A 27,933-nucleotide genomic window follows, 5' to 3' on the forward strand; every position below is an offset into this window, starting at 1 on the left:
AAAGTTACTCTATATTCTTTCAGTGCTTTTGTATGGTTCTGTGCTGAATTCTTTCATCAGAAGTTCAATTTTCAAATGTGAAATTAGGTGATTTTTACATATAACCAACTCCACTAGACCCCTCTTACACCAGCTATTCTGAACAGACATTACTAATGTGAAACCCAACCCTGATGATCTAGAGTGAGGAGAACAGGAAAAAAAAATCCTACCTTTTCCTTTCATCTAAGTTACTGATACTTATACAGAACCCTTCAGCATATTTCATGGTGCAGCATAATTCCAGTGAGTTTGATAACTTGGTTGACTTGGACAATTCTATTTCCCAGAAGAAGAGCACATACCTCTACAGCAAAACAACATAAATATTCTCTTTTCATGCCAACCAGTCCTCTTATCTTTGGAAGTCTGAATACCTTCAAAGTGCTGATGAAAAACGAAGTGTTACTTCCTCCTCTAGCCTTTTATTTTATACATCCATCTAATTACACTTTGCATGAAACGTCTTTTGGAGATGACAAGCAGTTCATCCATCATATGGACAACTAAATGTCTTAAGTGGTGTGCTGCTTTTGTAATGAAAGTTCCCTTTTCAAAATTTAACATTAGTTATTCTCTGATAGGCAAATAGTAACAACATTTGTCTGAATTTTATTAGGGTAGAAAATCTGCCTTAGCCTATACAAGTCATGGAAAATCACATTAAAAAGCTTTATGATGTTTTGAGGTTCTTAAATGCTTCGATTTTCTTTTTGTGAAAATCTTGAATGAATGATTTACTAATAATAATTTAAAAACTCCTTAGTGATAGAACAAAAATAATCCAGGTGCTTTAAAGAATTCAAATCATGCCAGAGATTCTGACAGAAAGACAGCTGCTCTATGGCTGTGTAGTAAACATCGTCCCTATTCGGAGAGCACTATATCCATGCTGAAGAAATCCTTTATTCTCTTATGTATAACTGCTACTTAGGAGTGATACCAAATTGTTTCACTGACGTCAAAAATGCAGAATTACAAGTCAGCTTATTCTTTTTTTTTTTTTTTTTCCTCCCCATGGCTAAAAATAAAGCTTTCCAAAACAATCACCATGAGAATGGAAACTTTCCAAGGTTAACAGAAATCAACAAACTTGTCAGTAGAAATTAGCCTAGAAGCAAAACATATCCTCTACACATAAATTAAATATTTTTCATACTATGGATTTGCATTGATGGTTGATGACACGAGAAGCTCTGGAGCAGCATTTCTGACTCTTCTATCTTCCATAGACCTGCAGTCTTCAGAAGATATCCCTTACATAAGATATAAGGGATATCTCTTATAAGGGCTATATCCACTAGAAACAACCTGAACAGGCTGTTGAGGAGGAAAGGAAACTAGAGAAATCATGTCAGTTCTGTTGGGTTTTGGGAAGGAGGAAAGGTTTGTTTGTTTCTATGAACTTGGGAGACCAATTATATTTGCAAAATACTCTTGTGAAATTTATCTGGCAGGGAGAGACTGAATCTATCTAGTAGGGAGAGAATTGAATAAAGCAGTACAAGGAATCCCTCAGAACTCAACTATATAACGCCAGAGAAAACTACTGTATCAATTTCATTCTGAAAAAAATATTAGCAATACTAAACACAGTATTTCTGTCAACTAAAAATGAATTGAGAAGCAGGCCATCTCCCATTCAAATATGTGGATATATACCAGAAAATGCTCAATTAGAATCAAAAAGGATGAGATAAAGTATTATACAAACCAAAAGGCTAACAGTGCAGCCAATCTTTTTGCCATCCACTTCTCCCATTTTCATGCAGTCTCTGAAACAGAAAGCAATAAAATTCAAAAGGAATGAAGTTTTTTCTCCTCTTAACGTGAAGCACATCTGTCATTCGCCACATGACTACTGTAGATTCATTTGATTTCTTCACACCTTGTGCTCAAACTGTGGCAGCAGAAGCCAGCAAGACAATGCTGTTCACCTCTGGCTCTCAGGCACTCGTTCCCAGTCCTGCACTATGGCCTATAGAAGCCTCATGAAGCAAAACTGGCAGCATCTTTTGCTGTGTTACTTTTAGCCCATCTCAGTCAGATCACCACAGTGCAGCACAAACACTTGTGTTGGCACGAGGAAGAGGGTGATGTGAGTGAGGAGATGAGTCTGCTTTCTTCAGAGACAGTGTAAACCTAAAGTGGTCATAGACTTCTGACATTAGTTGCTTTGTGAAAAAGCAGAATGACATTGAACTCTGTAAATGCTATGAGATCCACCAAATTTTCCTCGGTAGCACTCTATAATCAGCATCATTTATGTGTTGGTGAAGCAATGGATCTGATTCCCAAGTCAAAAAAAAGTTGGAACCAAAAGGGAACCATTTTAAGAGATTTTGATTAGCCAACAGGGAAACATAGTGTTAGTACAACCACACTGGTGCAAAAAATAACAGGCAGGCATGACCATGCAGTCACTAAAAGAAATTTTACATAAATTTAAAACGTTCTTGTACACATGAGCTACACAATTGTCTCAAATGCTCTTATAACCACTAGCATGCACATTTGTTCTGAAAGATGTTGGATTAACAGCCCTGGAGGTTGTAATCCAACTGATCCCTGAGGAGGAATAGCAAGCATTTCAAGATAAAAAGAGCTCATTTTTTTGTTGACAGAGTAGCTTTCTCTTCAAACTATCAGTGAGGATAGCAAATGGAGTTGCAGGTCTCAACAGTGGTTCCCTGTGGAACTGGGGAAAATACAAACTCTTAAGCTCTAGAAAGTGCTACAATTGATGTCAATGAAGAGGATTAAACTGAATCTTAAGTTTTTACAAAGACTTCACAAATGACTGAGAAAATCACTTGTAGTCTGCCACATCTACAAAGGAGGATATGTCTCTTCCTTCCCTATCCTTTTTTTGTGCAGTACATTCAGATGCAAGCTCCTCAATCAGAGATCATATCTTTGTGTACATACTTACTGTGCCAGCTGACACTACAACTAGGCATGATTGACATTGTGATAATAATTTTACATATTTTGTAAGACAGCTGTCAAGTGATTAATAAGCTTGGTGACTTCAGGTAGACTTGAGTCACTAACCTACTGCTGAAAGTTTCTATATTCTGGATAGGAAACTGGTGCAAGTCACTGCATTTTCATCCCACTGGAGGGATAGGTACTTGGGTTGGTTTTCAGCCAGCTTGTGTCATTTGTGGATTGACTAAGCAGCTGCTGCCAGAGATCCTGAGCGTGTACAGATGATGCATCCATGTGCAGTCACCATTTGTGCAAGATGACCAAGTTTTTCGCCTAATATTTTGAAGATGACAACCCTACTGATAAATTGTGATAATCACCCACCTGTAATCCAGTAACCTTTCCATGAGGCGAGTCACTGTAGCGATTAACGAAACACCACTTTCTCTCCATGTTTCCCGCTCGATTTTCTTCAGCAGACTGAAAAAAAAAGAAGCCAGAACAATTTCGCTTATTTTTAACTGTCACTATGACAACCATTCTGCTTTTACCAGTACCTTAATACCTTAGCAACATCTTTGATAGTTAGATTTTTCCTTTACAAACACCCTCCCAAGAAGCACAATTTGCAAACAATGTCTTACCTAGGATAAGGACCAAAAAGTGGAATTCTAGTCCAGGAAGCATTGACAAAACAAACGATTTTTATATTAGCTGCATCAGGTTAAAATATATAAAATACCTAATTTTCAGAATATATTAATATCCCAAAGACTTAACAAAGCTTTTACATAAAATTTATATATTAATTTCATGCTGATACTTCATAAAATGGGGAGTTTGAAGACATATCTACAAAATAATATTTACCAACTCCGTGAACTTTCTGAATGGGACCTCAGCTTTTTTAACAAAGATTTTTCCCCTTCAGTTCTCAAACATTTTGGCACACATTAAATTTAAGAATGGGGAAGGGATGCTAATAAGACAATTCCTCTCCACTTCACTTAATATTTCCTTTGGAGAACATACTATCATGTACATGTAAAATTCCATTAACTTAAATTGCTGTAAGATTCTTTATTAAGAACTGTGTTGTGCTGAATTTTTATGTAAATACAAATTACAGATTGAAGCAAAAAGATTTTAAAATTGTGTTATAAGTGGAGCTGTCAGTAAAATTATACTTAATATCTTTCTGTTACAGGCCTCCAATTTTCACTACTTACGTTTATCAAATATAATAATTTGAGTATGAATTTCCAACATTTCCTCTCTGTCTGAAAATGAACATGGAAATATTTATCTACAGAGTTCTGTTACTTGTATGCTTTGGTGCAGAACCTCAGATGGATGACACGCCCAAGGACACATCTTGGCAGTCTCCCTGAAAATGCACTCGGGTATGGTTTTCTTAGAAGTCTGAAAATTGCCACATCTATACACTCGAAGGTTTTTAGAGAGCTGCTAATAGCATCTCCGAACCTTCTGTCTGCAGTGGGCAAGCTGTCAGCTCCACTGACCTTCATCTATACTGAGCATGTTCAGTCCCATAAAACTCCTACGTTCAAATTTCACCGAACACATACCAGCGCCCAGCAACTCCTACATGCCAACTGCACTAGCTGTGCACTCCAGCTCTGTTCAGCTCCTTACATACAGGGACGTTGCCGATGTAATTCTCCAAGCTAATCTGACCTAAATGAAGCTCTACAGTGCTGGAAGCAAGGAGGAAACATTGATCTTCATTCTGCACCCTTATATCGATCTTAGACTCACCACTTGTTTTTAGGAGGCAATCAGATGTCTTTCACATTCAAAGACTGGCTCCCAGTCGCTGCTGGGAGAGACGGATGACAAAGCCGTCCCCTACAGAAGAGGCTGAAGCACTAATCCAGCGTCTCTGCTTTCCGTAGAGAATGCATCAGCTAACTTAATTTGCTTTTAAACCCCTGATGTTTCCTTTCAATACAAATTTTTGTGTCTAGCAAGAAGTAAGAGTAGAGCCTTTTACATTATTAAGCACTGATTACTGCACTGATTTTTCCTTTCTATTGCCTTTCAACCTTTTGTTAAACAGGAACATTTCAACCTAAATTCAACAAAGTAGTTACCTACAGTTCCTGCAGAAAAACTGCAGAAGTCTGAGTTCTCTTTTAAAACAGATGGGTTTAATCTGTATTAACTTACACATGTTCTTTATAACTCTATTGGCATATTTGTTATAAATATATAATTTCTACAAATGGGTGGTGTAGATGCATTCAAAGTACTTTTTCAAACTGATATCAGTGTTGTCAGCAAATAATTTTATGCCTTGCCTTCTGATGCATGCCTCCCCCTCTCCACCTCACCATCTTTCACCACTCTGCCCAGAACTACCATTCAGAACAACACAGCTACTCAGACAGAACCCTTGGCTTTCTCATGGCAATACCTAGATAGAAATAGAAATAAATGACTGGCTTAAGCTTTTTTCCCCCACCAACACACTGTGTTTGAAAATACGTTCACACTTTAATACCTCTCTTCTGTTTTATCCCTTTGTTGGATCTATTTATTTCCCAAATGCAACCTCTTCCCCACATACACCAATAAACATGGATAAATTCTTCCTTAACCTGTGTTGTGCCTATTTCCCTCATACAATTTCTGGTACGTATAGGTCCCAAAGCATAGCCAAGAGGCTATGTAATAAGGGAAACAATGAAAATGTTTCTGCCTACTGATGCTACTATTGTTTAACATCTGGGCTCCCTTGAACATTTTTTTTTTTTCTTGGGTTCCTAAGAATAAGGGTGTGGAGTGGGGACCTGGAGGATCAGAGCTCTCCAGGAAAAACACCAGGCTTGTAAACATGTTCAGGTTAGCTCAACCATGTAGTTAAGTCCCAACTGAAGTGGATTTTATATGCCTAAGCTACAGAGTTATTCTCAACTGACTCAAAACTGACTCAGAAGCACCTAATCATAGCAGTGCTTTAAATTGTCTAGATCTCCACTTTGGAGTACAAAATCTTCCAGGTATCTCACTATAACCAGAGGTTCCCTCATTTAGTCAGACAGGTCAAAGTCAAATTTTGCTGCAGTTCAGAGATGAGAGAGGAGCTTCCCAAACCTCACAAAATGTTCAAGGCACACCAAAACACTTAGTCCAAATGGGGTCTAATGGACCAGGCAGTGCTAAATTTAGTCATGCAGCTGGGGGAAGAAATTCAGAAGACTGAGAAAGACTGACGGCACGGGAGAGAGAGCAGTCGTCACTTTTCATACAACAGCCTTATGGCTAGTGAAATCACCCAGGAACTGACAGAGTTGGGTATTAAGTGCCTGCTTAGCTTGAATGCTAGCTGCAGTTTCTTCAAACATCAGTGGAGCCTGCCAGCCCAGGCTTTGTGCTTCAGTAATGTGGCCACCTACTCTCCACACCTGAAATGACCAAACTGCGTTAGGCCAAACTGGAGTGCAACTACACATGTAACAAACTGTCAGCATCCATGAGATTCAGAACAAAAGAGCTACTCAAGTATACCCCTTAGCTTCCAAAGAAATTTTCTAACCAGCAACTGTTTAATAAAACGGAAGCAGGCACCCCGTGCTAATTAGATCAGGGGTTCCTTTTCAGGCTTACAATGCAAATGTAGATCAGGACACCTTTTATATCACAATTAGACTGGGTAGCAATTACAACATCTAGTTCCTCATGACAGCAAAAAGTTCACCACTGCAATGTTCTGCAGCTCTTCAAATGACATCATGAGCTAATTGCTGTGTGGTCACGTTCAAGTCCCTGGAAAGACACTGATCCAAAACAAATATCAGCCGTCTCCCCGCTACTTTCACTGTGTTTTCATTTGATAAAGATAATTCCATTATAAGCAGTAAATTCTAAGCACAGTGTATTTTAGAGACATCCAGAGATGCTTTTAATTTGTCCCTGAAAACAGAAGATATTCAAAGGAAAGATGTAGTGATTATCTCTGGGAAAAAAAAAACAAAAACACCAGCAGTTAACGTGGGAGTCGAGAGATTTAAATTCATTTTCTGATTCAGACAAAATAAACAAAAAGCATGACAAAAACGGAATGTGTCACACCCACTGCAGTTACTACTGTGTATCCAGAGGAGGTGTGTGCATCTCTGTGGCTCCCAGTTGTACCTATCAAATCCAACCATGCCAAATCTTCAGACTAGGCAGGTAACATTGCAGCATTTGCTTTGGTTAAAGACTGTGTAATCACTGCTGGTCTCAGACCTACATTAGTTTCACATTCCTTGGGTAAATACCACATCCCTGTAACTTCAGACTAAACAAGTCTGCTTTCCTGCACTGTGTGAAGACAGTTTAATTTTGCAGAAAATCTCAGGGTAGCTCACTCCCTAAGTTGTCTGCTTTTAAATGATTTTTCTCCACATACCCTGGAAAACTATCATCCTCCATTTTAGATTAGCATCTTCTCCAAGCTTTCCTGATGAGAGGTGGTAATGTATAGACTATAATCAAATTGAGACAAAAACAAAAAACAAAACAAAACAATAACAAACAAACAAAAAACTAATGGTAAATAGTTTTCTTGAGCTGGAAGTGAACTTGAGCTGTTACTCTGAAATTTGCCAAAAAGTCTAGTTATAATTCAGTTATACCAGAATAGAAACAACAAGTATACTGATGCTGTGAGACATTTTACAATTTAGATTACTACATGTCTTCAGCATTTAGACTTAAAAAAAGCTATCACCATTTTTCAACATATTTTAACCTCCCCCAGTTTAAACCCAACTCAAAAACTTAAAAGAAATTAAGAACTATATTTCAAACTAATATGTCTTACAGAATTTTAAGCTTTTTCAGTGACAAACATCCTAATGTATTTTGCAAGAAAGTCCAATGACAATTTTATAGAGATTCTTCCTAAATGACTTTATTTTGAAGTTAGAATACTCTTACTAAAATATTGAAACATTCTTACCTTTTATTCTCTTTACTCAAGACTATGAAAAAAATCATGAATAATTGCAAGAAAGTTCTGCTTCAGCATGTGGTACTGCTGTTTACCTTTATTCATCCATTCCTATATTACTTCGCCTAATCTCTCTACCCAATTTTGTTTTTGAAAAGGATAAATATTTAGGAGTTCTATCTTTTTCAACTCAATACAATTGCACATTATTATGTTTGCTATTCAGAGACATTATATGCAGGAGACTTTAAAGCAAACCTATGTTTGCTTTTCTGAATGTTGTTATTTAAGCAAAGACAACAGAGGTAAAAATTATATTTAAAGAAGAAGGAATGGTTAGGAAGCTACTTAAACAGAAAAAGATTGTGTGGTTAACAGCATTAAGGAACAGGCAGCTTGGATTCTTGAAGAGGAACAATACATCTCCTACTAAACACATCAGAAATGAGAGAAATCTTCCACTTAGGTGGAATTGAGTTCTAAGGAACAGCAAAGGAGACAGAGTTCAGTTAGTTATTTTGTACTTGTACTCTGTGACAAACATTCACTTCAATCAATGGGATAACTTATGGGCAACCTTAGACCTTAGCATTTTTACTAGCTTTTGCTATTAGAATTCGGTGGTACTTCACTTATTAAAATATAGTAAATGTTTACCAAGTAATTTATAGAAGAAAATAATAAGAAATCATCCTATCAGAATAAAAGAAAATTGTATACACCAATCAAGAAATCAACAAGTGACATTACACAGATAAGTATACATTTCTGGCAATAGAAAATTACTTATTAAACAGCTTTTTGTTGAATCCTCATGCCTGTTTTTCAAAATGCCTCATTTGTGCACTACCTGCACTCTATGCAATTATGAAGCATTTCTTGCTTTTCTGAATTTAAATCTAGGCAGAGAATGTTCTGTGATATAACAGATTTAGCCTTTCCCAATTATAGCTATGTAAAGAAGTAGAGCCAGACTTTACAGATGCCATACAATACTATAAAATGTTTTTATTCCTAGGATTTTCAGGAAAAAAAAAAAAAAAGATTCACAACTGCTGTAAGCATTACTTCTCTACACTGACATTAGCATCTAATACAAGTAACCGAATTGAATGAACTGGTGTAAGACAAACACATTACTCACATACTGTTGAAGAGCTCTCGGTATGTTTCGTCACCTTTACCTTCCGACATTAGGCTGTCCAGTTTGTCAATCAATTTTGCTTCCACCTGCAACATATAAGTGTGGTGTAAACAGCTTCTTTTCCCTTTACTTAGATTACATAAAAATGAAGGTGGACTTATTTTTTTTAATGTATGGGACTTAGCTAAATTAGAATTACTGGTCATTCATGTAAATCTGATAAGTCATTTCATCTCTTTGAAGCTGTTATCATTCCCAGGGTTTGTGGGGTTTTCTTTCTTTGGTGTTTTTTTTTTTTTTTTCCTCCTTTTTTTTTTTTTTTTTTTTTCCTGGAGGGAGGGAGCTAATTTAAATTGAGCAACGTGACTTTAAAACTACAGGCTGAGTAGCATTTGCTGCTGCTAAGGCAGCTATCTATTTATGGAGTCAGACAAAAAGCACACAGCCCAAATAAATTGCCTGAATTCTCACTGCAGGGTCTTAAGCACAAGCCATTTTCTTAGACTTCAATAAAAATCTCATCTTTTCTAACCTGTACCCCAGTCTTTATAGATTACATTTTTAAAAAATGTCTCTACTGTTCAACATTTGGAGGCTTAGACTTACATTCCCAGCCTTGCTTACTTTCTAGTGTGTTTGGCTAGAAATTCAATTTGCTGGATTTACGTATTAGTTATCAAAAAAAAAAAAAAAACATACTTGGTGGCTAATGACTTCAATGAATATTTTTAAGTGTTTTAATTATAACAAAAAAAGAGAGAGATGAGGCTACACTGTGTGCTAATTTTTCAAAGCTCCTTTTTAGCAGTAATATATTAGCAACCACAAATCTAGGGGAGAAACCAAGATGTTGTCAAGATATTTTATTACAAAATAAATCTGTTAGAACTTACATTCAAACCCAAGCAGAAAAAAAAACAGAGAAGCAGAACAAGCAGATTTTTGCCTTCTCATTCTTAAGACTTCTTAGCATCTGAATGGTTATTTTAACAATAAGCTTATATACTGATAGTGAAAAGCTACCTGCTTACATCACAGGTACTCCTCCATTCTTAATAGTTTGTTTTGTGTTTGTGATACAGCTCCCACCCTAAGCATTATGATTGCTTGGTATCAATTCAAATACTTCTGATTTCCTTCATTTGACAAAGCATGAAGGACGGCACTGAGAAATAGTTTGAGGCAGCCTTAAAGAAGTGAGTGGGAGCTGTGGGAGCAGATGGCACGCTTGGTCGTTCCTTCCTAGCCCGTTAAGAAGGTGTTTGAGCTGCAAGAATACTTGGATCCTTACAGAAGAACATTCCTCAAGGACCATCTGATCTTTTTTTCATACTAACCCAAAGGGAAGCTAGTTGAATTTTATCTACTGCTGTAAAGTAGAAATGAAAAACCCCACAACAAAATCAGCCTTGTTAAAGACAACTGAAGTTTTGTTCTTCCCTTCAGCAGGCCATAGATTTTAACCTTCATGTTACATCGCTAACATGAAAGCAGAATTTCATTCCTTGCAGAATCTTACTACCCCTACACACAGTCAAAAGGGAAAACCCTGGTAATCCCTCTCCTATGGGTATAATGATACTGTGGGCACCTTCTCCACCCTCAACTGCTAATGAATTGGACTGGCACTCTCTGAAGTGCTTGAATTTCAGCCCTCTTTTATTAACGGCTTCACATACAGTACCTGCTTAAAGTTGCCACTTCGCCTTTGCTCCCAGTCCATCATGTCATGGAAAATGGGAATCATTACATTCCTCAGGTCTGGCTGAGGGATCAAGGTCACTTCCAGGAAAGGGCCAATCAATGCTGGAATAAAGTGAAGCTTGTGTTCCCCTAAAATGAAAGTGAACATGAACTTAAATGTGAATTGGGAGTTATCAAGCAATCCAAATACTATCTGAAGAATTAAAAAATAGAACTCTAAATGTCTATAGACATTTACCTAGCCTCCATCAGAGCATGGGATATTTTGTAAACACAAAAAGTGAAGAGAAAAGCTGCATACAACAGGAGAATACATGGCCAGACTAATTCAGATCATATCAGATTTGGTTATGCAATACTGAGTTCAAATGTGACAGTTGGTTACCCATATCCCAAGTTAGTCTTCCAGGATGAGAACAAAGACAAAAAGCACTCTGGGCATTTCACTTTTTTTTTTTTCTTTTCCAATAATGGTTTGTGTTCTGTGCTCTACATTCTTGAGTTTACAAAATGCCTAACTATCTGATATTACATGCTCATCAGAGTTAAGTACTTTGATTTTTACCTATCTTTAGTTTTGTGAGTACAGAAATGGAAGTACATGTTTTGACTGCAGCTAAGGAAGATGTGACTCAGCTGTTCTCAAAACAACTCCTTTTCTAAATCAGTGCTAAAACACCTTCCCCATTAGCTTATCACATTCTACTCAGCAGAAACTACAAAACTAAGGTCTTGTCAGGAAAGGTAGGAATGGTATATAGCAAAAACTGACCATTGAGTTTCTCCAGGCTTAAGACTTCTGAGATCTTCAGAATAGGAGGATTATAACCACAGTATGCTGACTGTCCAAGCTAGGAATCCATTTCCATCCCAGCCTATCTTCCAGTGGCCAGTCACACCAGACTGACACTCTGTTTGGTATTTGGACAAAGGAAAGCCTCAATCCTCTCTGCTGGAAACCTTCTGGGATACATACCCATATGAACGCAAGGTGACCATACAAGGACCAAAGCTTATGATGAATTGTACTGCCAATACAACTTTGTAATGCTGACTAGCATAACAGCAATTACATGAAATACCCTGCCTGCAGGATTTATTTGGACACGTTATCAGATGAACTTCATGGTGTACACAACAGTCCTTGACCCTATTAAATGGTATCATGATTCCCTCCTTGCCTGCATAGCAGGCTTCTGTTCAGCAGAAAACAATGTGAGGAGGGAAATGATGCATACAGGAAGGAGATGGGACCTAGGAGTGGATCCCTGATACACCAGTTTAGAAACATCCATCGTGTACCCAAATAAGTTAGAGTACGGATACCTTAGTGTCACCAATCAATACTGAGTACTGTAAATAAGTAAAATATGCTACACAACAAATATTAAATACATTAATAAGCAAATATTTCTAACTTTGGATATTTAACTTTCTAGTACAGGCTGATCAGAAAGTCCAGTTTTATAACTACTACATATCTTGCCACGGAGAGGTGATAGATCTCAGTAACCACTGATGACCTTCACATCTTTAATTAGCCCTTTAATGTGTTAAACTAATGAATAATTGAAATATAGAGATGACAAACTTGGTATCCCAAGCTCATAATCGGTTTTGATTCTCTTCCCAAACAACATCTAATTTCCCCAAGGCTTATATTTTTAAACAGTTTGTACGGTTATTACTTATAAATATAAAAATGTTCCTCAGTTTATAACCAAGCATTATATTTTCCTTTTGTTGTCCAACGTGTCATTAATGCTGATTTGTTTATGCCTTTATATTTTAGTGCAGCTAGGACTTAAGGGAAGATTTGATGCAAATCCAGCATCTCAGGAGAGCTTCAGAATTGAGATATATGCCTGTTCCATAAACTGTTTGCCAACAGAACTAAAATTGTGAACTTAAGTATATTTTCAGGCATAATAACTCTGTCCAAAATGAGCAGTACTTTCTCTTCTAATTTTCTTTGACAGGTTTCTTTTAGTTCTCTCTGAAGAAATAGGGAGAGGTCCAACACAATAGAAGTATCAGTGCTTAGAAAGCTGGGTTTAGCTATAAAGAAGGGAATTACTAGGGTTTTCTTATACTTGAATCAAGGCTTCATGTGGACTTAATTATCATCAACTCCTCTGTTACTGGTAATTGTATTTAATAGTTGAAGTAACAATATGTGCTTTTCAGTTTTTGAGCTTCTGACAATGTGTTTAACTCCTTACCTAAATTTTGCCACATGCTGAAGATTTCACATCCCATCGTTACCCGCATGTCACCATATCTAAAATACATTAAAAATAAAGCAAAACAGTAAAAAATCATTTAAGAAAATCAACTTCATACATCATTGTGTGACACTGTTAAATTAAATGTCTAATATGTTGTTCATAAAAAAAATACTTTAAAGAGACGCTTTCTTCCAACTTTTTCCTGTTCCCATTATACTCAGCTAAAACTGGATTTCTGCATTCAGGTGGATTTGCAATATTGTCAAAAGTATTGGTTCTTTCTAAATGCTATACATCAGCAATATAGCTGTGAAGCAGCAGCTGTTTTTGTAGTTCCCTGAGAACAAATAGTTTTGCTCTAGCTTAAAGAAATACAATTAATTCATACAGACAACAGTGCAGTGCCTGGCAGAAATACCTGAATGAGTCTGAATTAACTAACACATGAACTAGAAATTAGTGTTGGCATTGCTACAACACATCTATTTTGCTCCCAGTATCTGAACTAATTTGGGCACATCTACGAAGGCTGATATCAGCTCAGGTGACCCATACAAAGGAACAGAACCAACTCTCATTCAAGCCAGTGGAAATATTGTTACTGCGCTCTTTTGGTAGGCCTTTCTACAACCTCCCACTTCTTGCATTTTGGGATGTGTTTGATCTATTACAGTTTTCTAGAAGCTGACAGCAATACTTACTTTTCTAAAACCTTTTTTTTCTTGGAAGGTGTGAACATCTCCAGTTGAAGACATAACTGGTTTATAAAAATGACAGCAAGAAAAAAGTAGGAATCCCATATCTACAATAAGCATATGGCATTTGGTTATTTCATTTTCTCAGTACTACCATTTTATGACCACTCAACATGCAAATTTGCAAATCACATCACTTGTTTCAGTCTCAGGTAATAAATTACTCAAACTGTTTTTGACCAGATTTCTTTGCATCCGAGTGTACTTTCAACAGCCCCAAAATGTTCAGCAGAAATAATCTATTTTACATATTCTACATCTTTTAAATGTAAAACTTTCAGAATTGGAGACATATATATGTGTTTTGTTTTTTTTTTTTACAACCCTGAACCAGAAAACCAGAAAATCTTACCTTCTAAATTTGGAAACATGTTTTTGGTATATTTAAATAAGGACTACAAAAAATTCCGCATCTAAGTTCTGCCTTTAAACCAAAAGCTTTCTGACACCTAAAAAGCTATTACATAAGATAATGATCATTTTCTGGCCTGTTCTACTTTCTAACTTTATTTGCAAGTCTCTCTGGACAAAAGTTACAGGCTTCCCTGGACAACACCGAACCCAGGTTTTGTTATAAAATTGTAAATACACAGATGTCTGTGTATATGTTTTTAGAACCAGGTGTTGAAATTTCTACAAAGAAGATTAAAAGATAAATTTAGCGTCAATTAAAATATGATTTCTTATTACTCAATTATAGATGCTCCATGGCAGGAGGAATGAAGAAGTGTAAGGGTAGCCCTATTGCAGACTGCAGTTCTGCAGGATAGTAACAGTGCTAAGGAGGTTTAGGAAACATAGATGCCTGGTCTGCAGGTAGTTCTTTCATCAGGTTTAGGCCCTGTTGCAGAACTTTGTAAAGGACAGGCTTCCTCCTTTTCAGTTACGCCCAGTAGATAAATATGCATTCCTTCCAATCTCTCCTACAGGAGTCTGGATTTTCAGAGATGCATCCACAACTCTGCCTGAAGTCAACAGGAGCTCTCTGTCTTCTCAAAGAAGAAAAATTCTGCAGTTTTTATGATGAAGCAATTAGGCTAATGCCTCTGGGTTGGACAGAATATTCATTCCGGTTTCCATGGGAATGGGTCATTTTGGACTCACTCCAAGTCTTGTCATCTGAATCCTAAAAACATAATTCTGTAATTCATGGTTTATCATAGGTATTATACCTCGCTGTATGAGGTACTCACTAACAGGCATGCATCTTTAACTATATTTGTTATGGTGTCAAAATTTTTAAATTTTAAGTATGCAGCAAGCTAATCGGTCCTGAGAGAAATTAGAGAAACACAAAGCCATATTTTTGATAGATTTACATTGAGTCAAAAATTTGATTAATCTTCCTTTCTGAGGTAACTGGGAAATAACAGAGAAATAAAGAAAAATAGGTTCTGTAATAAAAAAAAAAAAAGCTATACAAAAAATGAGTAAGTCTACCATAGAGTCTGAAAAACAAACAAACAAAAAAAAAAGCACAGAAAATAAAACAAAATAAAACACAGCATTCTTGATTAAAAACAAACAAACAAAAATAAAAACACAACACAACAAAACAACAACTTAATCTCTGAGCACTTAGAATTACTGGTGTCGTATATGTTGTAGGTGATTAGATGCTGGAGCTAAATATAATAACAAACAACCAAGCCACAAGATGATGTAGTAGTTATTGCATCTATCTTACATTAGATAAGTTTACTCTACCTTGTAATCAAAGTTTTCATTCAAGAAGTTTTTACGAAGGGCATCCGAAAGGTACAAGACTGTTGTAATGATCACACTGGTAGGAAAATAAAAAAGAGAGTAGTTTTCATTAGGTGGAAATTCATAGGTAATAGTCAGAGCCAGACAATTTTTCAATGAAAGAATAGATACGCAACGTTGGGTAATATTAAATACTGCATTGTAAACATACACAAATGCTTGACTATTAACAGCACCTATTGACAAAGAGCTTGCACATCAAGAAAAAGAATGAATGTGCTGAAAATAGATTATCTCTATAGAACAACAGAACTGTTAAAAAAGACAAATGGTAAACTTTGTTATGCAAATAATGCTGGTATCACATTTAATAGTAATATTACAATTGGGCAATTTACTTTTAACTTTCTGGGTCCCACAGTATGTGCATATATATTATAAATGCAAAATATCTAGTAGTTACCATATATCCAATACTGACAGCCCTATGGGCAAAATGCCTTTTTAATGACAACAGTAAAACTGCTTGTACTCTGTGAGAAATATTGGCATCTAAAGATCTCTGCTCTGATTGTTGCCAATGGTCATACATCCAGCATCTCCTGGCGAAGCTGGCAGCCCATGGCTTGGACAGGTAAACCCTTTGCTGTGTTAAAAACTGGCTGGATGGCCAGGCCCGGAGAGTGGTGGTGAACGGAGTGAAATCTAGCTCATGACCAGAGCTGGGGGTCAGCCTCTTCTCACAGGTAACTAGTGATAGGACCAGAGGGAATGGACTCAAGTTGTGCCGGGGATGTTTAGGTTGGAAATGAGGAGACATTTCTTCTCAGAAAGAGCAGTCAGGCACTGGGACGGGTTGCCCAGGGAGGTGGTGGCGTCACAGTCACTGAGGGTGTTCAGGGAAAGGTTCGATGTGGTGCTTAGGGACACGGTCTAGCAGGTGACATTGGTGGTAGGGGGGGATGGTTGGACCAGATGATCTTGGAGGTCATTTCGAACCTTAATGATTCTGTGATTCTATAATTTTCATACACAGACACTTGGCTGAATTATATTATTCTTAGATAGATATAGACAACCAAAACCTCTTCACAGTGATCATCACCAGGTGTCAATAACAATCTTCATCACTGCAGTAAGCAAACAACACTTGGCAAATTGGAAGTTTGATTATCTACAGAAACAGAACATCCTCAAAGATTATTTAAATATATACCATTTCACTATGTCAGCCCTTAAGCCGACTTCTGCTGCACTTGTGCCTACCAACATATTTGGTCAAATTAAAAATCCATATAAACCATTACATTCTTTTTGAAAGTAGTCAGTAGTGAATGCTTATGGAGTAAGAAAAAAAGATAAACACAGAATGATCTTTTTGCCGTTACGCTCATGTATTTCACAACAATCAGATGTTTAAAGACCCTCTGCAAATAAGGTTACATCTCTACATTTTGTGCAATTGCCACCTATCTGCTGTTAATACATCTAGATCTTCTTTGTACGTGGTTCTTGACCTGTACTGTATTACAGTGCTAAGATTTGTTTCCTTTTCTACAGTTTGTACTTCATTTTTCACTTTTTGCAATGAATTTAAGATAAAATGTTTTATTAAGTATAATAACAAATATATAATAGTATATATTTTTTATATTATATTTTTCACCTTCACAGCAGTGAGGAATTATACATTAACCAACCTACCTAGGAGATAAATAATATTTTTCTTCTGGCACTTTTGACAAGATTTCAAGCTTATACATACAAAATGGCTATATATCATTTAGCTTCTCACCAGCTGAAATGCTTACTTTCATTTACCAACTTTTTAAAATTACTGCCTCTGTCAAGCTTTACCTTCTGGTTCAATGCATCTTAACACCTGCAACAGTTAAGTCTGAGACTGTTTTTAGACCATTGCTTGATTCTAAGGTTTCCTTATTTCTAGTTCAACTGCCCAAAGGTAACTTTCATATGTATTATTTTTTCAGCAACTATATTGTATCTTAGCTTTTTTATCCAAGTAGTGTTCCACGTTTAGCACTCATTTGTGCAGTTCACCCTACTCTTCCACCAAACCAACAGGGAGGTACAGTGTTTGCACAGCACTCCCTACTGTAGCATGGAAAACAAAGTGAAATGTTAACAAAATGTAAATAAACAAAGCTAAGAATCAATGCAGGAATAATAAGAAGAATCCTCTCGTTCTTGTATTTGTGTGTGATTTAATTTACAGTCCATCTGTTTCACAAAATTTGCACTTTTCAGGAAGATGTTCTGATAGAAAAGGTCAGTTCATGAGAATCATTGCTATGCAAAATTTCAACCTAAGTCCAAAGTAATAAATCTCTGAAAAACTGAATGCTAGAGAAAATAGTTTTCTTCCCAAATCCCCCAAACATCCCCAAAGCTGCAGCCATAATGCCAAGTTTACATTACATAAATCTATTTATATCTGAAAGAATTCCTTTCTCGCCACATTCAGATGTCAGGTGAAACTGAAGAGAATGATCTGCTTAAATCCATATGAGAAAATAATTAGAGTAGAATTTTAACTGCAATTTTTATTAGACTTTTTCAGAATTTTCCTGAGATAGCAAAATAACTGCAGAGCAAATAGTTGTTGCTATAGGCAACATAGCTCCACTTTGATTTATTTAGTAAGCCAAATATATGATATGGTTTAGTTGATAAAATGTGGGTCTGTAGAGTGAGATTGTGTATGTAGTAGATTAAACAAACAAATAAACAAACAGACTGAGCATAGAAAGATGATGCCATTGTTTCTGACCTACAAACTGCATCCTCAAGAACTAAAATCAGGTAGGACAGAAAACATTGCTAAGTGTAGGGGTTCTCTCCTCTCCTCCTACAAATAATGTAGGTTCTATAAAAGAAAAAAGCAAAAACGTGCAAAGCAGAGAAAGCAGCCAGAGGACAGATGGACAGCTGAATGATCCAGTTCAATTACCCACATTCCTTGTTGCTTCCCAGCCAACAATTTCAAAACAACAAACATTTATTTAAAATCTATTTGAGTATTAAACTAGAAAACATTGAGCTTGTGACAAAACTTTATTTTCTTCCTCTTACCACCTGCTGCAAGTTTGTTCAGAAACCCCGACCTTAAAAGAAGAAAATCTCTGCTTTTAGCTACTCAATTATTCTGGGCTCCTATACAAAATGCTAACCTGAGGTCTGGTTAGGGCACTTCTGACAGAGTGGCATCTCCATCAAATTTTCACAGTAAACCTTTCTGCAATAAGCTGTTTGAAAAGTTCATGGCAGCCCCCAAAAGTTCAACAACGTTTTTACTGCCTGGAAAGTGCTTCGACAAATCTTCAAAAGCACTAACGTGTTTGAACAGAAAAAGTTTCTTTCATATTTCATAAATGAACAATATTCACATAAATGTGTATATACATACTATTGCACATATAACTTATTCATACATGCATATCTCTATATACATTTGCTCTGTGACAGATAATGGCGCAGAACCATTTTTACAGGTTCAGTTGTAAGCAACATTTTGTATTACATAAAACCAAGGAGGTTGTTAGCAACACTTTGTATTACATAAAAGCAAGAATTTTTGTTCATTGTAGGAGTCTCAGACTCCCACACCATGGGAACTAACAGGATTCTTCAAAGCAGCCATAATGATGAAACCAATGCTAATTTGATGTCTTCCTTTATTGCGTATTCTGTTTGAATTAATGTTTTTAAATGATAATAATAATGTCTTCCAGTCGTCATTGAATTAGATAACCAAAAGGATCTTCTGTTAAAAGTCAGTATGCCCAACTGTCAGCAGATACATTTGTAAATGTGTTATAAACAACACATTATAGTAAATCTTACTCTATAGATCACTGATTTTACTATAAATAATCATATTCATAAATCCATTTTGTAGGCTTGTAGAATTCCAATTGAGAATTGGATGATCTGGCATCTCTACCATTCAACAAAATGCTCAAAGGATGAGATCTTTAAAATGAAAGCTTCTTGCACAGCAAGTGCAGTGGAAAATGAATTCATTGTTACATAATATGTGGGCACTGTACGGTAAAAATATCAAACCTTTGCTCAGCAAGTAATAGGAACCTCACTTTACTTTCTGACAGACTTCTCAATTGTTAATGAAACATGGCACACCTGGAGTTCAGCTGAGCCTGTTAAAGGCTTTCAAAAGATGTCAGTCATTTAAAGCACTGGGTAAGTGATCCTTTTCCTAACCTCAGGGTAAATTGAGTGACCATTACACTGTTATTTCCGGTTGAGAGAGACATTATGAAGGTGTTATGCAAAAGCTTCAGATTTAGTCTGGCATATCTTACTGCTTAGTTTACGTACAAAGTGGGTCTGCCCTATAATGAAAGAAAGAAAGAAAGAAAGAAAGAAAGATGATTTCCATAAAATATGTAAAAGAAATGTAAGTTGTCACTCTATTAAAATCCCTGATAGAAATATTAGATAACCATAGGTAATGACTTTGCTTTGCTGAATGCATCCCGATTAGCTCAATGCAGATGTTACATGGTTATGTAGTTTAAACAGAGTTACTTTGTCTCATTGCCAGAAGCTAATAAACATTAAAAATTTTTTGCATGTACTTTTCCTTCCGTCACACAACTAAAAAATTTCTCTGTTTTAGTACTATGTATGCCTTCTTAAATGTTACTTTATGTCTTGAATTTTAGCAATCACTTGATGATTATGTAATGCTAGTCATTAATTCTTTCTCATGACCGATATTCAGACATTCAGAAGTATAGACCATGAGTGTATCATAAGTGTAAAGTATCTTAGTTTTTGGCTAGTTCCAGATTTGTGTTCTTGAGCTTGCAGTACCTTCTCTTCTGTTTTATCCCAAACAGCATCCAAGTATCAGATACTACTTAATTACTGAAAATACTGCAACAAGAAAAAATTCTAGAAGCCAGGGGGCAGCAATATTTTTATATATAATTAATACATATTGAAAGACTCTTATGGCATTTTAGACCTAAAAATCTTTCAGGTAATTGAAGTTCTGCATGTATAAATATGAGAAGAAATGATTTTTTTTTCCCCCTTAGGAAAAGCTTATTACCTGATTATACCCTTGCTAGGACTCATTTCTTCCCTAGGCTCAGACAGTCTAAATCTCTCTTCCTGTAAATACCAGACAGTTTGAATTTTTATATCACTCTGGGGAGAGTGGAGAGAAAAGACAGTGCTGCTGGTGATGTGACTGCAGCGATGGTGAAGCTCCCAAGACACACGCTGCCTTCAGATTAGCTGCAGCTTCTCGGGCTGAAGCCCAGACAGCTGAAAAGGGGTTGTCTGACTCAGGAAACATGACAGTGATTTTATTCCTGGGAAGAAGGAGTTAGAAAAAAAAAATCATTTTTTTAAATGATTTGATTATGCTCTTAAAAGGATGGGCTACACCTTGCAGTTTTTCCTTGTAGACATGAACAGGGCTAGAGTTGAAGAAGTTTTGCATTCAGTTACAAAGGGGCTCACATTACTGGAAGCACTCAGCAAGTGGAGGGAAGAAAGAACAGCTCACAGGCACTTCTGTCTGGTGTCGGCAGTGCTCTAACCTCTCATCCTGCCTTTGGGATCTTCCCTTTCCATTCAAAGATTGTGGGTTGGGAAAATTCTAGGCAAGCTACTGCTTTGTGTCTCTTTGCCACTTCCTCAGGGAAGTTGACGGAAGGCAGCCTCTGAAATGGCAGTGGGGGAAACGAGTGAAAGGATGGCATTCCCATTTAGCAAAACTAGTACAGAAAAACAATTGTCCTGTGGCTGAGGAGAGAATTGAAGTGCAATTTCCTTTCTGCTGCCTCAAAAAGAAATAGGAACAAAACATCAATATGTAACATGGGAACGATGACTCTTCAGTTCGCACCACACTTAGCCAAAACAACTGACCAACCCCCATTACACACAGCAAAGCAGAATCTCCTCCACAAAGGCACAGATACCTAGCAAAGTAAATTATTAAATGCTGAATTGGTAAAGGTGTGCTAACATGCCATTTGCTGACGGTAATGCTCATGTAATTGCTTGTCAGTTAGTTCAGTTCACCAACTTCTGCCTGTCTTCTGTGACTGACAGGACTGGACACAGAGTCACAGTTTCACCAGAGATGGCTAAAAGCAACATGACACCGAGTAATAAAAGATGTTTGATGCTCACTAAAATACTAATGCAAGCAAATACTCTTTTTGCAGAACTTGCTAACAACATCTTTAGCATATCTGAACACCACCACTCCAAGAAACACATGCCAAGGTCGTTCCTAAATCTTAGTTTTGTACATGTCAGCTGTTGCAAAGCCATCTGCCAAGCCAGCTGTTTCAGGAATATGTAGCGATTTCTAAGATTAAATATGAGGCTGAGTTCCTATGTTTTCCCCTCTTTCCTGTGTTTCTCAATTTATTTCTTTAGCATGATTACCAGATGCATCATATCGATTCTTTGATTATTAACATTTTTTTTTGCTGGAATTCAAACATGGAAGGATTAGCACTACTAAATCATGTAATAAAAATGAGCAAAAAATGTTATTTTCTCAAGCCGTGATAGAGCTTGAACAAACACTATGTCATGCACACACATAACACCTATCACATATACAAATTTTGCCAAATTTAATTGTAACCAGAAGATCAGTACAAGTTGTCAGTGCAGCACTATGAATTCATATTCTTTTTGGAGCTGGTAGGCACAATGCAGACTAAAAAACAATTCATCAGGCATTGCAGTTTAAGTAAATCCTAAATTCTGGATTCCTAGGTCTGCCTAATACAACCCCCCTCTTCTGCTGACACTGATTTTTAGATAATTGTGTTGACTGTTCAGCTGGCTTATCTGATCCAAAACTAAGCCTACATAAAAGGATAGCTGGTGACACAGGTGAGATAAAATTAAATAGTTTTAGACTGACCGTAATGACTTCTCAGAAATGCTGGGAACCTGTTTCTGTAAAAATAAGGCCAGAGCAAAGAAAGAATGGCTCAAAGGCAGGTTATATCCCAAAGTATCCTGCTTAGAGCCCCACGCTACAGTTGCCTGTGCTGTGCCTCACTTCCTGATTTGTGATTTTTTTCTAACAAGCACTAAATTAACAAACATGCAAAAACGTTGTTAATAATATTATAGCAGATAATTTCTTCTTGAGAGCAAACAGATCTCTACCAACTCAGCATTTCAACAAACAGATTTGAAATGAAGTTCTGTTGAGATCTGTCATTTGCTGCTTGGAAAACAAAGCTGTTGATGCTTAGCATCTTCAATCTGTAGAAGTGTTTCTGAGTTACCAGTTCTATGTTCTTACTGAAATTTAGAAGATAAACAGGAACAGATTATACTATGAATTTGTTGTGTAAAATAAGTGCAGGGATTTTAAAACTTAAACCCAATCTTAAATTCAAAAATGAAAAACTGCAACCAGCATTATAGAGTATATTTTGCATTTTTATTATATACAACTTATAACTGTGTTTACTTATACCATGAACTTCACATACACCCCTTATTTTTTTGTTATCATTAAAAATGTCTTACTTGTTTGCAACCAAACGCATCACTGTCCAGTCTTTGGGAAACATCTCTGGTCGTATCAGTATCCGAAATACAGTGAAAATCTGCAGCAGGAAATCCTGTGGAAGGAAAAGAAGCAATCTTATACCTCTGGTGCTTTAAAAAAGAGCAATGAGCTTTTAAACTAATCAGAGGCAGAAAAAAATCATTATAGAAATAGCAAATTGCACATTTATTTTCAATGTATATACCTTTTAATATTTTTTTCATTGTTGATTCCCTAAGAAAGTTTCCAATAGCAATTTAATTCATTTTTTTCTTAAGAAGAGAAAAATAATTTAATCTGCCATTTGATTGACAGCAATACATAAGATAAATGTCAAAGATGCATTTGGTTTCCACCCATACACTTCCACAAATGTGATCCTGAGAACAATTTGCAAATCAAAAAAGCACTTTACAAACACCACAGAGTTCTGAATACCTCCTTAATCATGCCAGGTTTTCATCACATTCAAGATTTATTCTAAAAGTAGCATTATTTGGTGGGAAAGAGAGAGAGTGCAACGACAATTTTATCATTGGGTTTGCAAAGACCAGTGAAGTCAACAGCAATGTCCAGACCTCTGAGCTGCTAACACAGGTGTCTGTCTGTGTGCAGGTCACTTAACCCTTCAGCTTTACTTGCTGAATATATACAAATAGTAAATGTACGTGTGCTACTTTGAATGTAGAAAGCACTGCTTAGGAACTTAGCATTATCATCTCCTATGTCATTTAATTCACTAACAACTAAATTAATCTATTCCTGATGTTCCTCTCAGCACAAGTTTTTCCAAATATTCTTTAATAATGTTTAAACAAAGGTAGTAATGGTCAATCTCCATTGTGTATAACAGTGCTTTTATTTTTTTAGTAAGCAAAATGGAGCTTTTCAATGTCATGAGGAACAGGAGGCAAATGATATAATCCAACTAACAGAACTAGTGTTTTACCTGTCCTTTAAATGTTTCAAATATTGATTCTGCCCATGTCATTTATAGAGACTGAGTACAAAACAAGGATGAGATGAAGATACAACTAGAGGTACCAACTAATTTTGAACACCAAAATGTATTCTCAAGTGCATTTACCGAAGCGTAGATGATGGGCATTGCACAACAGATGTCTTTCATTAGAGAATCACTGTAAAGGGGGACGAATGCAGGCGCTGGAAAAGGCAGCTGAGATCCCAGCACCCACCCACCAGAGAAGATTACATAAAAGAGACAACCTGTTTTCTGAGTAAGAGGCCAAAAAATCCTCAGTATTAAAGAGTGTAAATGAGACTCAGTGCAGATAATACAGCATGTGAATTCAGGTGACCAGCTTTACAGATAAACAAGTACCTCCACGAGCAATATATTTATTCCAGACTGCCTACTTATAGTTTTTCACCCTGTAGTTCAATTTCAACACTTCTGCCTCTTCCTTTTTTTCTTTAGGGGTTACCTCCATTCCCTGTGCAGTACTCTCTGCAGCCCTGTGCTGTAATCCCCAAAACATGGCAATGCCCCAAAAGCTGTATGACACTTCACAGTATTGACCCACCATTCTCCCATATCCCATTTCTATCCTCTCCACTGTCTTGACACAATACATGTTGCTGCTGTTACAAAGCTGCTGAATGGGTGCTGACCTGAAGAGACCAAATGCCTGCTGTTGGGAAGCCAAAATGTGGTTTAAGGACCACTTAAACCTCCAGGGTTGCATGGGGTATAAGATTTAGTGCCTTTGAGACCCAACAGGTCACTGCCAAGCCTGCTGAAATTCATTGGCTAGTTCATAAGTTGCCAAGGAAAGAATGACAGACAGAAAGGAAGACCACATATGCTTCATTTCTTTAGGCAACTAGGCTAAGAACAGAATGAAACTTTTATTCCAAGCAAACTTGAAAACAAAGAAAATGTAGACACATTACATTTTGAATCAACAACAACAGGGTAATTATTTTTAATTTTAACAGAAAAAATAGAAAAATGTGTAATCAATTCAGTAAAGTGATTTATTAGATATAAAATATGAATTTGAAAAGCCCAAGATTGAGGTTTGTCTGTATTGTAGTAGCTGTTACATACAAACAAAAATGCAGCATAATTCAAAGATAAAAATGTAACTTGAGGAGAAACAGAAAATTCATTAAAAAAATTTAGAAAAAAAAGTCATGTTTTGCAAGATTTGCAAGATACAGATACTAAGCTTCTATTTACAGAGTTAAGCTGTGCCTAACTTATTTTTCACCAATGAATTTTTGTTTATTTGATAATTCATTTCCCTAGGAATCCATAAGCATGAAAATGACCAAAGAGTAAAATGCCAGCTGACTAGCCTGATACTTTGACATTAATGCACAAGTAGCCTTCACGTCTCAGGTCTGCTCCTCAGTATTCAGTGCCAGGTCTCTGATACCCAAGGACCTCCCCTCCAACAGTTCCATCCAGCAATTCCACAAAGCATTTTGATCAGCATTACAGTGACTGGGATTTTGCATGATGTGATTTCTCATTTTTCTTTTGTGGCCCAAACATTCCCAAACCATCACAGGACATAACTATGAAGCACCATTCATGGTATATTGACCTTGTAACTATAGCTTAAACTGTTTTCTGTGCAATAAGCTATTATCTTTCATAGTTGTATCTGCTCTGCTAAACACTTCAGAATGACTTAGTAACAGATTTTAATATTTAAAAAGTGTTTTTGCCGGCACTGTAAGTGAACTAACATTTGGTTGGTTGAATACAGCTATAATTGATGTCTCATATGCCTTTTAACTTAAGTGACAGTAATGGAGTAATTTTGTCCTTTTACATACTCCATGCAACTAAATATCATCTCTTAATACTCCTACCTAGTGTATATAAGCTCTAGTACTATCTTACAACACTCAAATAATATCACTGTTAAGTTTCATTCAGCTGCAAAGCTGCTTGATAAAAATAAGAAACTGCAATTCAGTGAGAAGCATGGCCTTCTGAAAGACTGAAAACCATTTATTCATTTAATAAACAAGCATCTTCGAATTTCTTTTGCATCTTCCTGTATGCATGTAAAATCCTCTGTAATGCCGGGCAGACTATACAGGATTTCTCAGTGTAAATCTATTAGCATTTTACTTTGGGACAACAGTCCACTTTTAAGCTAATTGCTTGATCCCCAGTGCCTTGGTTCATACTGCAGAGTTATCAAGCTACTTGTTATCAAGTCTTTGTACAGTGTCCCAGAGATGTTTTGCAGAGTGCCTGGGTGCCTACAAGAAAGATGGTTGAGTTGTCTCTGAAAATGAGTTGTTTACACCAGGACAACACATCCAACCCATGGCCAAACCCTTTCCCAGATCCTCTTTCCTTCACTGCGTCTTCAGTCTACATCAGAAGCCACCTAAATTGCCAACAAACCCTAAGAAGTCTTTGTCCAAGCAGTCATTAGATAAGAGAGCTGTGGAATGAATTGCACTTGCTGGTAGGGTTTAGCACCCACCTTACCCTGCTCAGGCTCCCTTAGCTGGAAGAGAGGGATCAGAGAACCAGTGAAGTTCACTCCCAGCCCCGTGAAACACTTTTCCTACAACAGATCTCTCCTGTGTATCTATGTTGCCTCATTATCTAGCATAAACCAGCAGTGGATAAAGACTAGGCCTTCTGACAGGTGCTTTTATTTTGCTTTCTTTTAACCTATTAATTAAAACCCCACCCATATCAATCAAAACCATTTTGCTGTGGTCAAAGCTGCATTATGCTAACATATACTGTTTTTCTCATTCAGTTTCCCACTTCTCTACCCCTATTTATAATTTCCACTGTAATCTTTTGTCATAAATTAGATCTGAGCTTTTTTGTGGCAGCAAATATCCGCCTACAAGGGAGCCTCTGTTATGTAAATTGCTACAAAATATATTTACCAGAATAAGATGGTATTTCATGGTAAACAAAATAAGCATATCTAAAAAATAATACCAAAACATAAATTAAAGGAAGCACTGAAAATAATTGTCTTATTAAATCAAACGTTTCAAAAAGTGAGTGAAATAGAATATCTGGCACTACCACTCAGACATGAATCCCCTGACATTTCTTTCTTACTTCATTTGCACATTTTCAAATATAAAATGCTTCTTCCATCTTCTGCTGTCTGTGGAAAAAAAATGACTCTTGAAGAAACAACTAAAATAAAAATAGTCAACTTGTCAATTACTTACACTAAATATATTTAAAAATAGAGGAAATATTTCTATGAACAAGCACTTGTTTAAATCATCACTCAGATGTGTGTCATATAAGATATGCAGATATGTCTGTCATTTTTAAATTGATGTTATTCCTTCAAACTCCATTTTGCTATACCTTGACGAACAAGCTGGAAACAGCCTTTAATAATTTTGGTATAGATTGTTATCAGAAAGAATAACTTGACTTATGTTTTGATGACAAATGACAATCTTCATTTCCTTTTTTTACAAGTACTTACATGAGTGAATTTTTGTTTTGAAAAGTGGTTTGATGGGGATAGTTTTTGAATAGGAGAATAAATGCTGAGCAAACATGCATTCCTACAAACACTTGACATAGTCTTTTTGAGAATTAGTCAAAGAAGGAAGAAATGCTTTGTAATATCAGTATGCAATCATTCAGAATAAAAAGATACCTATAAACAGGGGTAGTCAAAAAAAAAAGAGGCACAGCAGACAGCAATTCAAAAGCTTGGGTTACACTCAGATAAGTCACTTGCAAACCCTCTATTATATCTGTAGTTTGTAATGTGGCTTACAGAAGACCCAATCCAATCTGACATCACTGACCATGGTGCAGAAAGAGGATTCAAAAATAGAGCAAGTTGATGATATTTACCATTGCTTAAATCCCAAAATACATACTAGCCACCAGAATA

The 27,933-nt window shown here is 36.4% G+C and overlaps 1 protein-coding gene across 2 annotated transcripts in view; it reads right to left on the reverse strand.

Annotated features, from left to right (window-relative positions):
* The window catches only part of DOCK4 (dedicator of cytokinesis 4), a gene marked incomplete at its 5' end in the record, with an annotated part of 247,303 nt that overhangs the window by 34,324 nt on the left and 185,046 nt on the right, over positions 1 to 27,933 (reverse strand). Inside the window, 9 exons of one of the 2 annotated variants that reach the window (XM_084306307.1) lie at positions 1,754 to 1,814; positions 3,355 to 3,450; positions 3,615 to 3,641; positions 9,075 to 9,160; positions 10,759 to 10,907; positions 13,001 to 13,059; positions 13,708 to 13,808; positions 15,469 to 15,544; positions 23,032 to 23,126. In XM_084306307.1, coding sequence (XP_084162433.1) covers positions 1,754 to 1,814; positions 3,355 to 3,450; positions 3,615 to 3,641; positions 9,075 to 9,160; positions 10,759 to 10,907; positions 13,001 to 13,059; positions 13,708 to 13,808; positions 15,469 to 15,544; positions 23,032 to 23,126 — 750 coding nt within the window. The remainder of the gene's footprint in view (positions 1 to 1,753; positions 1,815 to 3,354; positions 3,451 to 3,614; positions 3,642 to 9,074; positions 9,161 to 10,758; positions 10,908 to 13,000; positions 13,060 to 13,707; positions 13,809 to 15,468; positions 15,545 to 23,031; positions 23,127 to 27,933) is intronic. The other variant, XM_084306308.1, reaches the window with a different exon arrangement.

The sequence above is a fragment of the Netta rufina genome (genome assembly GCF_964035555.1).
Source record: "Netta rufina genome assembly, chromosome: 1".
Classification (NCBI taxonomy): Eukaryota; Metazoa; Chordata; class Aves; order Anseriformes; family Anatidae; genus Netta; species Netta rufina.